The sequence below is a fragment of the Caenorhabditis remanei genome, chromosome II, assembly GCF_010183535.1.
Source record: "Caenorhabditis remanei strain PX506 chromosome II, whole genome shotgun sequence".
Lineage (NCBI taxonomy): Eukaryota > Metazoa > Nematoda > Chromadorea > Rhabditida > Rhabditidae > Caenorhabditis > Caenorhabditis remanei.
The window spans coordinates 232,269-247,751 of record NC_071329.1 but is presented as its reverse complement, the minus strand read 5'-3'; the positions used below and the strand labels follow the sequence as shown (position 1 = coordinate 247,751).

General features: G+C 39.1%; 6 protein-coding genes across 6 annotated transcripts; 1 reads left to right on the top strand and 5 right to left on the bottom strand.

The window, feature by feature from the left end:
- Positions 1–536: 536 nt before the first annotated feature.
- GCK72_003661 (uncharacterized protein) lies at positions 537–3,492 on the bottom strand (the record flags this gene model as incomplete). The annotated part of the gene is made up of 11 exons (XM_053724176.1): positions 537–594; positions 643–936; positions 1,207–1,408; positions 1,455–1,622; positions 1,667–1,851; positions 2,171–2,344; positions 2,390–2,669; positions 2,719–2,949; positions 2,997–3,099; positions 3,147–3,381; positions 3,425–3,492. The coding sequence occupies 11 exons, from the start codon at positions 3,490–3,492 to the stop codon at positions 537–539; spliced, it is 1,998 nt and encodes a 665-aa protein (XP_053588370.1).
- A 741-nt stretch (positions 3,493–4,233) lies between these two features.
- Positions 4,234–5,373, bottom strand: GCK72_003660 (uncharacterized protein; the record flags this gene model as incomplete). Its single annotated transcript, XM_003094327.2, has 3 exons — positions 4,234–4,298; positions 4,365–4,612; positions 5,303–5,373. The coding sequence occupies 3 exons, from the start codon at positions 5,371–5,373 to the stop codon at positions 4,234–4,236; spliced, it is 384 nt and encodes a 127-aa protein (XP_003094375.2).
- Positions 5,374–5,717: 344 nt separating this feature from the next.
- On the bottom strand, positions 5,718–6,989 carry GCK72_003659 (uncharacterized protein; the record flags this gene model as incomplete). The annotated part of the gene is made up of 3 exons (XM_003094358.2): positions 5,718–5,942; positions 6,342–6,654; positions 6,706–6,989. The coding sequence occupies 3 exons, from the start codon at positions 6,987–6,989 to the stop codon at positions 5,718–5,720; spliced, it is 822 nt and encodes a 273-aa protein (XP_003094406.1).
- A 1,690-nt stretch (positions 6,990–8,679) lies between these two features.
- Positions 8,680–9,803, top strand: GCK72_003658 (uncharacterized protein; the record flags this gene model as incomplete). Its single annotated transcript, XM_053724175.1, has 3 exons — positions 8,680–8,757; positions 9,085–9,546; positions 9,651–9,803. 3 exons carry the CDS (start codon positions 8,680–8,682, stop codon positions 9,801–9,803), a joined length of 693 nt encoding a protein of 230 aa, XP_053588369.1.
- A 386-nt stretch (positions 9,804–10,189) lies between these two features.
- On the bottom strand, positions 10,190–11,794 carry GCK72_003657 (uncharacterized protein; the record flags this gene model as incomplete). The annotated part of the gene is made up of 6 exons (XM_053724174.1): positions 10,190–10,258; positions 10,307–10,384; positions 10,434–10,564; positions 10,608–10,709; positions 11,121–11,209; positions 11,631–11,794. The coding sequence occupies 6 exons, from the start codon at positions 11,792–11,794 to the stop codon at positions 10,190–10,192; spliced, it is 633 nt and encodes a 210-aa protein (XP_053588368.1).
- A 792-nt stretch (positions 11,795–12,586) lies between these two features.
- On the bottom strand, positions 12,587–15,113 carry GCK72_003656 (uncharacterized protein; the record flags this gene model as incomplete). Its single annotated transcript, XM_003094326.2, has 8 exons — positions 12,587–12,827; positions 12,881–13,024; positions 13,074–13,330; positions 13,795–14,094; positions 14,140–14,239; positions 14,284–14,376; positions 14,423–14,797; positions 15,064–15,113. 8 exons carry the CDS (start codon positions 15,111–15,113, stop codon positions 12,587–12,589), a joined length of 1,560 nt encoding a protein of 519 aa, XP_003094374.2.
- Positions 15,114–15,483: the final 370 nt, after the last annotated feature.

Sequence of the window (15,483 nt, the reverse complement as noted above, 5' to 3'; positions counted from 1 at the left end):
GCCTCGTTCTTGGTTGATTGTTTTGTTGTCTTGGTACTGATTTGAACTATCGCTTTTATAGAGGAGACACGTGGCTAGAGATTGTTATCGCATTGATTTGGGGCCGAAGGAAAAAATAGAGTTTCACGTTTTGGGATAAAAATATTCAAATTTTACGAAAAATTCAAATTTTTGAAAAGCATCTGCGCTCCATTGTTGAGAATTGGCAAAAACTCATTGACTACAGTACTCATTGACTACATTAGCTCATTGACTACAACCGCTCATTGACTACTTGTACTCATTGACTACACTTTTACTCAATGACTACAGCAGGCTCATTGACTACAGTCGCTCATTGACTTCACTTCCACTCAATGACTACAGAGGGCTCATTGACTACAGCTGCCCACGGTAGAAAGTTTGATGCTCAGCCATCAGCGAAAAGCGAAACGAAATATTTTTAAACAAAAACAATATTTTTTAACAAAAACAAAAACAATAATGAACAAATTAGGAACCAATTCCATCAAAAAAAGTTACGAAAATAATGAATTCTACATCATTTCTAAGCTCGAAGAGTAATTTCCAGGGCTGTACCGTCTAGTCGATCGTCTGAAATTATCAACTTTATGACAACTGTACTGTTTTAGTTCAACGGACCTGATCCTTTGGGCAGATGCGTTTAAGCGAGTTGATGTCAGAATTGGGGAGAAAGTGGAAACGTCAGAAGATTGAGGAGATTGCTCAAAAATATTTCCATTGTTTCTGTCAAACTCTTTTTCAACAGTATTCTGATTGGAATCCTCAAATTGATACATTTGTTCGGCTCCTGATTCCTGAGAATCGTCGTCGTTGGAATGATTTTCGGAGAAAGTGGGCACAACGAATGTTGTATCTTCATCTGAATCGTCACTGAGCTCCATCCCATCTTCGGTGTCTTTGAAAATTGTGAGACTGAAAAAGAGACCTAGAGTATTATTCAACTTAAAAGTAACCCTACTCAGAAATGTTTGTAATTTTTCGAATATTGTTCAACGCGGATTGGCGAGACCCGATTCTTGCAGACTGCTTTTTGCCCGATTGCCGAGGTACAGTTACAGCAGAATCATTTTGAGCAATTTCGTACAGTCGCCACAGTTCAATTTTCCTGTCAGTTTCGTCCATACTACGTAGGCATGCCATCCTGAACAAATAGTAGATCAGCTAAAAAATTTCATCACTCACATGTGGGAACAGATGAATTTCGGAAGAGTTTTTCCGCATAAGGAGCAGAGTAGAGAGTTTTGAACGCTGGTGATAAGAGAGACTTTATCCGACTCTTTTTGTGCAGATGCATTTTCCATGACGAAGTGATTAGCCGTTTTAGAGATGACACTGATCGAATGACTCGATTCTTCTTCACTATTACAGGTTTTCAGACAGAGTTCTGAATACAATCAGAGTGCTCTAACGAACGACTATTTATCACTTACTTTGAAATAAAGTCCTCGGTGGATAGTAAGACAGCAATTGGGGGCACATCAAACCGATATTTCGCAAGTGATCTTCTCTGATGGATGCATTACAGCTGCTCAAATCCTTTGATAATTCTACGAGATCCGATTCTCCTATGGCAGACTTGTAAATTTCATTAAGTTTCTCTGAAAATTGTTTGATTGTGTTGCATGATTGTTTCCATATAAACCTTCTGAGAAGTCATTCACTTTACGAATAAGTTCAGCAATAGGATGCGGTTTTTGAATAACTGTCTTCAGAAGTTTATTGAAATTCTCGGACGGGTTGTTCGTTGTGTATTGTAGAATCATTCCAGATTTCAACTTAGGATAAGCGATAGATGAATCCAAGAGCCAACTTTTGTTGGACGATAACCTGAATTTAAGGATTAGAGATTCTTTATTATGAAAAATAACCATTCGTGAATTCGGTGATCGATTTTGTCTTCAATTTTTGCCAGTCTTCGTTCGAATTGATCTTTGGTATAGCTACCAAGTAATCCTGACTTCCATGATCCGTCACTCTTCTGAAGCATCATTTTTACGCATTCTAAAGCTTGTAACTAAGGATTACCTTATATCCGAAAATGAGGTGATTCCCTTGTTTGGAAGCTTTTTTTCCGAATTTATGGCTCAAAAGTCTCAAAATATGCCAGTCACATCTGATGACGGAAGATTCTAATGCATCAGCATACTCCTGGAGCGATTTTTCTCCATCCATAAGAACTGCTGGTGCTACTCGTCCCGTCATAAATGGCCCGAGGGCGGTCTTTATATTCTCAGCGAACATCTGGTGATTGCTAGTGTCTTTGTGAGAGTGGATCATATATCCTATCGGAAATACTCTTGGCTTGTTGCTGGTCTTTGTTCTGAACATTACATGAAAATTATTATATTTCAAGTGCTGACTCTACCTGAAATGACCTGATTCTCCTAAGACGAAAGTCACGTAGCAGTCACTTAAATTGAATGTGGTATCGACAAAGATACGAGATGGGAATATTACACCAGACGGGAAATCTTCCAAAATCATATTCAATTCAGTTTTTCTGATATCTGCTGATTCAGAATACAATCGGTTCGCTCGTTCGGTCCATTCCTCGAAATCACGCTTCGTGGGGCACCCGTATGCAAAGATTTTTAAAGCATCTTCGAAAACATGCAAATAAGTGAATACAAGTTCTCCTATTTGATCTGTAAAAGCTTTTATTTGCATTATTTTTCTATTGCATAGCAGTCTTACCAACGAAATAAGTCAAATTGTTCGAATTTGTGTTACCGAGAACTTTGACATCAGCCAATGTGGTGATCACTCTTCTCCCACTCTTTTCCGGGATAGCAGATTTTATGCTTCGAGTCATATTCCGAATCTGTTTCCTTGAGAGATCATAACCCTTTCCATTAGCAACAACAAGAGCAGCTGATGTAGTTCTCAGTGGAAGAATATTGTTTTTCAAATCTTCAGATACAGTACCTGTAAGATCATGTTTCTTTTGAGTCACTTCTTGTTGACTGGCATACCTCCCAATCGTTTCTTCTTGACATCAGAAGAATCAGGTATTTCAAATACTCCATTTTCAGTTAGAAAATATCTGAGGATAACACGATCCAGAAGATGCAAAACCTGAAATCCTATCACTCCAGGTTCTATCCATTATTCCTTCTATTTACCTCTTTTTTAAGATTAGGGTTACTTGCTTCCGTACACTGAACAAGAGATAACCGAGAGTCATCGAATACGATCGTTCTATAAAGCGGTTGCTGGCGTTTTCCGTTTTCGGTTTTGCTCCATTTTAATCCGTCATAATTGACCTTTTCGTGAATCGGCGGGGTGGAAAAAATTAATGTTCTTCTTTCATTGAGTGTTTCAAGTTTTGAAAACTGTATAGAATCCAGAACCGGGATTCTGAAACCTTTTTTTTCTTAAATTTTAAAAATTGAAATCTCACCGTTTTTCTTGCTTTTCGCTGTTTAGAATCTCCAGCCATTCACTCTGCTTCAGAAAACGTCCCTCCATAATTAATTTCTCTTGGTGTGTTGAATGTTTTAGAATATAAATCAGAATAACAGAAAAAAACGAAAAAATTTGAAAAAAATACGAAACGAATGAATTTCGCTGATGGCTGAGCATCAAACTTTCTACCGTGGGCAGCTGTAGTCAATGAGCCCTCTGTAGTCATTGAGTGGAAGTGAAGTCAATGAGCGACTGTAGTCAATGAGCCTGCTGTAGTCATTGAGTAAAAGTGTAGTCAATGAGTACAAGTAGTCAATGAGCGGTTGTAGTCAATGAGCTAATGTAGTCAATGAGTACTGTAGTCAATGAGTTTTTGCCTTGAGAATTAGCGCGAAATTCAAACATTTTGCATTTTTCACTTTTTAATGAATTCGATAAAGCCAAAAAAAAATAATATCGCGATTTCGCTGAGCGGCGACTCAATTGACAGTCATTGCCAAGTCGTGGGCAAACGCGCTTCCTTAAACTTTCGGTTTTGCGGGAAAATATTTCATATGGGCTACACATGACCCTGCGCGGAAATGAAGGGTCCGCCGCACTACGGTTGGCACAGTGCCAAAGATTTTTAGGTTTTTTTTCTTTCAATATAAACCGCGACGCGGACGCAACGCGATTCGGAAAAACTCCGTACTGCTGTGCTTCTTAAAAAAGCTGTTTTTTTCTAATTTTTATTAATTTTTCCAGAAAAATAAACAAAAAATATGAAAATTCCACAAACAAATAGTGAAAAAAACACTTTTTTCATCATCGTTTTCCAAACCAATTTTTCGAGTGATCCGCGTATCCCCACACACCGTCGTAGTATGGTCCTGTAAGTTTAAATTCAGTATTTTGATATAATCGCGCTCTATTGATAATCTCCAAAAATAACCCACCAAATCTCTCCTGTTGCAAAACCTCGAAATCGGTTGGCGCCGGTTGTCCATACTTGTTCTTGTGGAATGAAATCTCGTGATAGTAGTTACGATACGAAGCGAATGAATACAATGGAGGAAGTCCCGAATTGTAGAATTTGTCTCTGTAGAAGCCGTAACTATCGAAGCCCCCGTTTGTCGGACCTATTCCGAACGGTCCGTAGCCATAGTTGTTGGTGAAATCGTTGCGTTTTACTCGCGTTGGGTGGCTGGAAAGTTATAGATTCAGTGGAAATGAGATGTCTGGATTTTACAGTTTTCCTCCAAAATACCCTCCATCGACAGAAATTTTGTGTATAGCGCATCTCTCGTGAGATAAAAAAAGAAAATGGAGGTCTTGACTTACTCAATATTGGGTGATATAACTAATGAGTACCACTGGCTCAGGCAAATTCATATTCATCTAGCTAGACACTCCGTTAATCTACCACATCTGGATACATTGACATCGATTTTTTCATCCTTCACTATCTAGCTACAGTAATGACCATAATTCTAACCAGGTCGGCCGTTTTCATTTTTGAAAATGTCCAAGTTTGAGAATGTGTTACGGCATTACTGACTGTCCCACAAAGTGAGTTTTTTATGGATAATACAGATCAAGAGTAGAATTTCATTTTTGTAGTTGACAACTTTTTCGTACGGGCACTCCCTAGCAAGTTTTAACACCTAAAAGTATCGACAAAGTAATTTCTCTCCAAATTGGCAAATTTCAGTTTCAACTGAAAACGGCCAAAGTTATTCGAATTATGGTCATTACATACTGTAGCCAGATTGACCTCAACTTTTCCATCGTTCAAAATTTAGCTAGATTAGTGGTATGGTTCAGATGGCACACATATCTAGATTGATATTCACTCACAAAAGTTAAAAATATAACAAAATAATAAGAATCTTACCTTTTAAATAATTCCGCTTCCGAATAATCAACTAAAAACAAAAAACTAGCCAGGACAGTTAGTTTCCTCATTTTTCTCTTAGAATCACAGATAGAAAATAAGAAAGAAAGAAAGTGATGTATATAAATGAGTAGGGGAAAACAGAATCAAAAAAGAAGAATCTATTTTTTGTTGCTTCGTTTCGATGTAATATTACAGTTGTTCTAGTGATGAAGGTTCAGAGAGAATACCCCTCCTATCGGTAGCAGGTTTGCAGGGGGTCTATCTCATGTGATGATTAATTTTGATCTGTTGCGTAATATAAAGATGAGGTGCCAAAAAACATAATTCAGAACAATTTTATCCCATTCTTTTCCTGATTACAAAAAAAATTAAATTCGCACATCTCAATAACCATATTTAACAGAGAGCCAGTCTACAACAATCTCAAAACGAGACATTGACAGGCTCCTCCACTTTTCATGAATTCACTCATATCCACTTCTTCCACTTGTTTCCCGCGTTTCGATAGGGCGTTCTTTGTGTCCTGAGAAACTCCGATTGGTGAGATGACTGTGTCACGAATAGTGATCGCATTGCAGACAAACGCGTTTGCTTCGGCTTCCGAGACAGCGATCGAGTTGGGGAGACGGCGGAGAATCTGGAATTTTTATGTTTCGATTCCAGTGTTTTGTAATAGCATTTTTGCAAAATCCGCTAAACCTCAACCGTCTAAAATATCCTTAGGAGATATGGTTCGTGACATATATTATTGGAAATCTGAGAAAACGGTGATTTCAAATGCATATCTAGTTTTTTGTTCTTGAGGCCTGGTATTCGAGAAAAACGGGGTCAACGTTTCGAGCCCCTTTCTCGATTACCAGGAATAGAGGGCAAAAACAGAATATATATTCGAAATTAACGTTTTCCAAGCTTTCTAATGGTATATGTCACGTCCCATATCATCAAGCTGACTCCATGACCTTCCCTAGTGTAAGATTTCAAGTTCAGCTCATTCAGCCAAAGTTTTTCTGGCATGACACTAATGACAAAAACGAACCTCTTTCTTGGTTGCCTCCGAGAACGCTGGTGGATAATACAAAGCGGAAGTCTCATCGACGGGCGCGAAACAAGTGTCCAAATGATAGAAATTCGGGAGAACCATGTCGCAAAGGACGATGTCGAACGATCCTAGAGCCTTGATCCTCTCGTAGACTGACTTCGAACTGCGTTCTCCATAACCAGCCCAGAGAGTTTTTGGATCGGAGAACACGGCGTCACCACCTCCTTCGAAAATCTCCTCGTATCCTTCTCCAATAGTGGCAATTCCGTTTTTCTTGAACCATTCCAGGTAGAGTGGTTGTTCGCCGGATCTGAAAAGGAATTTTGTAAGGTTTTCAGTTATAAAGCCAAATATCACTAACCTTTCCTTATGTCTGAATCTCGACAGATAGACCTTGTTATCGTAGACCAATCCACTATTACACACGAACACTTGATCCGGCAAGCCCTCGGTCTGCTCCATTGTCAATACTTGAACACCGGCCTTCTCAATCGCAGACTTCAGCGAATCCCATTGTTGATGAGCCTTCTTTTTGTCAACGACGCCTCCCATCCATGGATTGATGGCGTATTCGACGGTGAAGTGCTTCGGTGGAACCATTAGGACACGCTTGAGAATGTGGGCGGCGGATTTGGTGGCCGACATGGTAGAGTGCTGGAAATGAAAAGATAGATTATAAAAAGGAAAGCTCTACGGCGAGAAATTATATTTAGCATAGTTGTACGGAATGACATTTAACGATTTCCGGAATCCGAATCCGGAATGGGATTTTCCATTTTTCGGAATCCGGAACCTGGAACCGAATGAAAAAAAAACCGGAATCCTGATCCCGGACAACTATGATATTAAGGTTATGAAATGGCACGATGATGTCACAAATGCAAGAATCAGTTAGAATTTCCCAATTTGGAAAAAATTCACTTACTTCTTCAGAAGACATCTCGGGTACTATACTTTTGGCTTATAGAATAGCCTAGGAGTTAGTAATCTAAAGGAATAGTGAGTAGTCGCCACTATCTATTTATTTCGACGAAACAATAATCTTATCACTGAACAAATATGATGGGGTATGAAATGTTGATTGTTTGATTTCGCATACCTAGTGAAAAATGTTATTGTGCACATATCTAGCCTAACATAGAAGTCCCAATAATCTAACATAAGAAGACAAACCAAAACGAAAATGGAAGTAACAATTTGACCAACACAATGACCAATTCCAAATCACAATAGATTCTCTAGTGTCTTTTTCTACCTATCTCTATATCTCTCCTCCTCCCCTCTCTGCCATAAATCTCCAAATGGCTTGTTCGATCGGCCTTATGACGTAACTCTCTTTTAGTATTATCATGATTTGGCAATTGCCCCTTCGACAAACATTCAGTTGATAAGCGAGGTGATTTATTTCCGGAGAAGGTCATCTGTCTGTTTGGGTGATGTTTTTAGTATGGGATAGAGTTGCAACGGTTGAGAAAGTGTTAAGTGTATTGTGTACCTAACAGGTGTGGAAAAATAAGAATACTCAACATTTACAGGTTACTACTGTACAACTACAAATAACGTAAAAAAAACGGGGTCCGAGGGTGAGTGCTGAAATCAGCCGTGCTCCGTTGAAATCAGCAAACATTTTAGCGCGAAGTTCAAAATTAATTTTTAATTTAAAAATGTTTTACTAATTTTTTAATAGAATTGATCTCGTAAAGACGCGCGACAATCGAAAAACTGACCAAAATTGCGGGAAAACTTTTTAAAAAGTGGTCGATTAAGCTGCGTATCAAAATGCCAAAACGAAACAGCGAATTGAAAAAAATTAAATTTTGAAATTGGATCCAAGTCTGATGGAGCGTGTTAAAATTCAGTGCCTACCCCCCAAAGACACCGCCCTTTTAATACAGGTTTTATAGTATCTCAATTGCAAAGACCTCTTTCTCCAGGGACTCATTTTCAATCAATATTCCTTCTACATCCTTCTATTTTTCCCAGAAGTCAAGAACCACGTTTCTCTTTATCCTTTGTGTGAACACAGGCTACACTATAGCCAACTCCTCTTTTCTTTTTTCTCTTTTCTTGTTGTGTTCTTCTGTCTAAATCTCTCGTTTTGCAGAGCGCTCTCATTTTTTCCTATCTCTTATCAGTTTAGACTTTTGAAAAAGTCAGAACCACGTGTTTGCAAGGTGGAAACATCCTTTATATAAGATTTCGTGTTCTATCTAGATTTTTCATTAAATGCCTATTTTTTCCAGTATTTTTTCGTGTAATTAAGAATCACTCACCTCTATTCGTTTGATTTCAGGCACTGCAGAACGTCGACCAAATTAGAAATAAAGTTTTCGAAATGTCAAAGCTACTGAAACTGCCACGTATCGACTACTATTTTGACGTGATCTCGCCGTATAGTTATATTGGTTTCGAGGTACGTTCTAGTTAAGATTTTTTGGAAATTTGAAGAGTTTATGATGGAAAGACTGACTAGGGAAGATCATGAAGACAGTTTGGAGTTATTTTTGTCCTCGATGGCTGGTATACAAGAAAAACAAGGTCGAAGTTCTGAAAAATGTTAATTTATTACTTTTTGACACACGATTTTCTTGAATACCAGGCCTCGAGGGCGAAAACTAAATATATAGTTGGAATCAGCGTTTTTCAGCTTTCCAATCATATAGGTCACGTCCCATATCTTCAAAATGACTTCAGGACCTTCCCTACTGAGCAATAGACAAAATCACTGACACTATTCCAGATCCTGCAAAAAATGGAATCCCAATGGAAAGACGTCTCAATCCGTTACATCCCATTCTTCCTTGGTGCAGTCATGAAGGAATCCGGAAATCGGCCGCCTGCAATGCTCCCCGCCAGATCCGTAATGATGATGAGAGACCTTGATCGAACTGCAAAGTTCTGGGAAATTCCATTGACTCAGCCACCAAAATTTATGGAATGGATTATGAAGTATCGTACCACGGGAGCGATGAAAGTGTTGTTGGTGTTGGAGGAACAGGATAAGGACCTGATGCTGAGGGCTGCGCGTGAAATGTGGTTGAGACTTTGGTCTCGAAGTGAGAAGATTTTTGAGGATGGAGATTTCATCGAGGTTCTGAAAGCCGTTGGTGTGAAGAATCCGGAGGAGATAGTGGCTAAGAGCAAGGAAGAGAAATATGCCAAGATTTTGACGGAGAACACAAAAATGGGAGTTGATTTAAGTGTGAGTTATTGTCTATGCATATTGTGCTTTTTTCATATTTTGCTCGTCTGGCAGCCAATTTTTCTAGATAATATGATTGAAGACTATTTTCTCAATACTTTAAGGCCTACGGTGCTCCATGGATTAACGTTGTGACAACTGACGGCAATGAGCATTCGTTCTTTGGATCCGATCGTTTCCATCTCATTGCCGACCTTCTTCAGCAACCACAGCCTCTTCCAGATAAACTTATGTCCAGTCAGAAGTCTAAGTTGTAGACGTTTTTTTTGTATTTTTGATAAATTGATTGATGCCTGCTGGCATATATTTTCATACTTGCATAACAGGGCCGAAACGGGCCGGCGCGTAACTGGCTTTAAACTGAGTTTAATGAACTGAAAAATGTATCAAAATGTAGATCTCGGCGAGTTCTTTGTCACTGACATAGTACGGGCCGGGTGGCGGATCGTTAATGCGCCACGAACATGGAAAAGGCGCCGAAAAATGCGAAAATTGCCAAAAAAGCCATTCCAGCAAAGCCCTCGGCACTGATATATTGATTAGAAGACGTAATCTAACTAATTACGAGCTAGTCTATCAACCAATCATAGTTTTATATATATATCCAAACTTTTATTTTACTTATATCGACAATAGAAACATATTAGTGCGAATCAGCCTTGATGAGTCCAGCAAAGACTTGGTACAAGGCGTAGGTTCCATCTGACATTTTCTGTAAACAAAAAATATGTGGACATCCGGACAAAAGGACAAAACGCACCTTCTGAGAGAACTTCTCACAGTAGTTCATGTCATGCTTGACATTGTCGGTTTCAATGATGCTTGGCGGTGGTCCCATCTGAATTTAGAAAGTTTTTCAACCTAAAAGTATGGAATTATATTCTCACGTCGTAAATAATGTATGCCCATCCTGGCTTATTGATGAAATAGTTGAGGGCCTCGGCCATGGTGTCAAGATCATTGTAGGTGGAGACGATGGTGTCGATTTGGGCTGACACGGAGTCATCCATGCAGAAGTCTGGAATAGTTGGTGTTGAATGTTGATAGCAGCAGTAACTTACTGTCTGGATTATCGTCACGGTGGGTTGGTTCTCCGCTGATGAGCTCGGCGTGAACCTTCATTCCGGAGGCACGGGTGAAGGTACGACGGACTTTGTAGGTTGCTGGAATTAAAAAGGGTAACACCGTTTTCCGTGATTCTAGGGTTGCATTAATCATCGAAATAGCTCTAACAGTCGAGCGGATCCAAATTAGCAAACGACCTATACCGAGTAGCGCCGTTACGGATCCGTACTAAGCAGAGGTGCCTGGAAGTGAAAGTTTTTTATGCGGAAGTAGGAAGTTCGAATTCCATGCATCTCTAATACAGACTCTGCACACGAATCACACCCGAGCCACCTGTGTGCACCAGCGCACCGTACGCGCCGTTAAAATCGTTAACGTCTTCAGAAGACGTCAATTTTTCTATTTAAAAAAACTTGTAAAATTTCCAATCTATCTGCCTAGTTCTCTTGTAACTCGGAACACTACAAAAGGAGTTATACCCGGCGGCAAATAATTTGAAAAAAACTTACCAGCTTTAGTGGAGTTGTTGGCGAATTGGAAACGAGCGGCAACCTTGACGGATTTGCGATCAGCACAGTGGGTAATGCACCAGTTTGGTCTGGAATCGAGTTTTGTTACATAAGATAAACGTTTTATTTTATTTTATTAACGGAAACAATTCGAATGCCCGACTCACAGGGTGACACTTTCCATTAGTAAAAATAACTATTTTCCTAGAATTTCCAGCATCCTTGTCCCAAGCTCATTGTTAGCAGTAGACGATGATAACGACTGCTACGAGAATGTGTCTTCTTCTGAATGCTCTTACGGGTGTACAGAATACAGTACGCCAAAATTCCCCAGGATAAAGGAATTTTTGATGATAATATGAATAGTAATACAACCGCAACCATAAAGAAGTGTATGATTTTTTTTGACTAAAGAGATATTTCTTGTCATTAGAAGAAAGATAGCGCTTTGACCCATTATCAATGGGATATTTACATTTTTTCAGTAGAACCAAAGAAGTTTGAACATACCTGATGAAATCCAATCCGGAAGATCTGAAGTCTTGAATTGGGACAGCCTTCTCATTAGATTCATCTCCAACTGGGGAATAAGTACAAAGGTTTCCACCTGGGGCAGAAGTTTGTTGCGCCAAAATGGCGGAGAATGTCAGGCAAGAGAGGATGAGAATCTTCATCTGAACACACAAAAATTTAGTAACTACTTTTCAAAAATAAGAAATTTTGACAAAACTATACTCAAAAACCGCCCAATTTGGCATGTTGAAGAGTAGTCAAATGGTCAAATTATCGGGAGTTATCAGTTGGAAGAAAGAGTTTTATTTGATTTCCACGTAAAAATTGATAAGAGAAAAGAGAGAAGAGAGTAATGAATATGATGATATCATTTGGAAAATTAGAGAAAAATTAGAAAATAGAGAAGTGTGTTGTTTGGTTTTTGAAATGAAATGTGATATTGTTAGGGAGTTTTGCTATGTTGTTAGTTGGGCGAGTATACATAATGCCATTGATATTCTTAAAAACATATATAAATATAAAACCATAGATATGTATCACATTGGTCCGGGTCTTCACCAATAACTCGCCAAAGTTTAACTATTAGACCTGCAATTTTCTCAGAAACTTCATTTTGTAAACCCAAAAAAACGTCCACAATCCTTAAAAATCCCTTTTAAGGTTAAAACCTAAAAACCTAAAAACCTTTAAAAAACCTGAAATAGTCATCTTCCTTATCCACTGCTAGAAAAAGGAGATTTGTAGAGTTTGTATCCACAATTCTTATCCCTCCTGTCGCCATAGTACTAAACTTCACATTCAACAGTGACCCCGTCAAATCAGTCTTCTCATTTGTCACCAGAATACCGTATACTATCTCTCACGAATTCCATAGTTTTCTTTCGAGCACTTGAAGACCGTGAAGACTTCATTTTATTGTATAATACTTCATTACGATTCCGACATGACAAAATTTAATGCCTCGGCTTCAAATGCATCCAAACGCTTTCTGGTTGAGTAGTGGTCCTTCCCTGTAGTTTCAATGGGATATCCGTTTTGACTCCAGTCACAAATGTAAACTTTCTAAGAATATGAGCCAGCAGCATTTTCTCTTCCATATAGGCCAGACGCATTCCAATACATTGACGTGGTCCCAATCCGAAAGGAACGTACCCTCCTTTTTGGAAAATGAGATCAGAGTCTGCGGAGAGCCATCTGGAAATTAGAAAAATTTGATTGAGGGGGTTTGAAAAAGATACTACAGGTACCTTTCTGGCTTAAACTCTTTTGCATCATCTCCCCATATTTTTGGATCTGTATGGAGAGACCATGTATCCACTTGAACCGTCGTCCCAACTTCCACTTCCACGTCTCCCAATTTTGTAGCTCTCATGCATCGTCGGGAGTTTGCTCTGAACAAGAGTATTCATTTGCTCTGAACAAGAGTATAGGCTCACTCACAAAGTTCCCAGCGGATAGAGTCTTAATGTCTCTTTAATCACACAATCCATATACTTTAGTTTCGAAAGTTGATCGAATGAGATTTCCGGATTGGTGCATTCTCTATCCACCTCTTCTTGCAATTTACTTTGAATTTCTGGATGAGTTGCTAGCAGAAATGTGGAGTAAGATAGAGATAGGGCAGTGGTGTCGAATCCGGCAATGAGGAAGACGATGCATTGACCAACGATCTCGGAGGTTGTGAGTTGGCGATTGCTCTGAAAACATTGAGAGGTACGATCCAAAAACGGGGCAAAACGGGCGGTCACGTAACTTGCTTAAAATTAAGATCCTGAGCTGATAAATACACCAAAACATAGATATCACTGAGATCTATGTCTTTGACCAACTACACGCCGGGCGAAAAATTGCTGATGTGCAGCCAGGCTAGAATAGTTATTTTTCCGACTTTTGGTACTTTTCCCCCTTCCCGCGGTGACAAGTATGCTATAGCCTATCCTACCAGCCTTTAGAATCTGGTTGTATGGTAGCTCACACCGTCCTCCTACCACCTGATGCCAAACTAACTAATACGGAATTCTAGTTCCCGGGTACCTAATAATTGAAAATGAGTAATCACAGGAAACTGCGCATGTACCTTCATGCCAAATATGCGTTTTAAGTTAACATTTTCTAATTTCTATAATCTCGTAGGTTTCCCGAAACCAAAATGTCTACTTACATAACTAGAACTCTTCGAGAAGTCCCCGTTATTCTCCCCAAAATGCTCCACATCGTCAGCTCTTGCGTCCAAAAATAAATCAATAAAATCCTGAGGCTCCCCTATTTCCATTCCATTCTTCGCGTCATTTTCTCTCTGAGCGATTCGATTATTCACTGCTGCTATCATAGTGTTATTGACATGAATAAAATTCGCTGCTCCAAGGAATGGAAGTTTGAGCATGAAGAAACGGAAGAGCTGGGCGAATGATGGGAAGACACCGCCAATAAGAGGGATGTGTTTTCGATTGTCTCCGAATATCTGAAAATATAAAATGGGCTCAGATATGGGAACAACCAAGATTACCGCTTTCACAAAATTCAACAAGGGATTCTTGAACATTTGAGAATCATTCTGCCCCATTGCAATACGCCCGATGACATCCATTGTGAATTCTTGATAGAATCTGAAAGTCAGACAATATAAGAAGATCTACTTCTAGTATCATACTGTAGCATGTCAATCTGCTCTCCTACGCTAGTCTGCTCCTCGATATGTCTCAGCAATTCGAGTGCACTGTCTTCAACGGTTAGGTTGATTTTTCTGAATGCTTCATATATTTTTTAATGCTTTATTTCCTCCTGCTCACCTCAAACTATTATTGGAAAAAGTAGGACTTGAAATTGCTCTCAATCGCTTCCATCTAAATCCTTGTGCCGAAAACAAATTGGTTCTTGGGTCTTTCTCCGGATCTCCTTGAATTGGATTCAACCTCCGTCCGTAAAAGTTATCATATTGTTTCACAAATAATTCATGAACCAAGTCACTATCCGATACTACCAATGTTCTGATTGTTCCCTCTGTATATCCAAATACTGAACCATATTGTTTAGTCCAATCCCTTATTTGCAAGTATTGAGGATATTCCGATTTGAGGGTTTTTGGGAAACTTCCGACGATTGGGTAACCGAGGGGGCCAGAGATTCCACGTCGACGCCAGTACGTCCATATCCAGAGGTAGTAGCTAAAAGGTTTTTTGGTAAGTTTTCGATTTTATTTCTTTACTTTAATACCGAGAAATCTTCTCAAAGTTGGTCTTTTAAAGCTAAAATTTAAAATTTTTGGCCGATACTGTAAATGCAGTAACCCTTTATCATAGTCTGAAATTCTGACAGTTGGAGGAATCATGCTGATATCTTTTTAGAATAGTGTGAAAGTGTTAGGCCATTAAAAAGCATCGTTATATGAATTCAAAATGTCTTTTCAATTTCGTCTCTCAACACCACTCACCTAATAAATCCAATGAATATCGTTGGAATAGCCAGTAGTATCAGACTCATTATTCAGCTGACCCAACTTTTTCCACCAAAACAAGCGATGTGTTCCCAAGTGACCTTGTCTCATTTATTTATATACCATTCTCTACCTCTCGTCATTCAACACACACCGATAATACAATTGGACACAAGATCCGTGCGTTTTGGACACACTTTTTATCTCTGCCGATCTCTCGTTTTGTGATTTCTCATGGTTTATGTATCGGCTAGTTGACTAATTGAATAGTAGATCAAATCACTGACTGGTCAGTTGGGGGGTAATGTCTAGTCAAGATTGTAGCCAGGGGATTGATAGGTTTGTCCGGATGTCTTCAATTTTTCACTGTGTACATACGTGATTTTGCGAATTCATCTTGAAACTCAATGTTGCTCG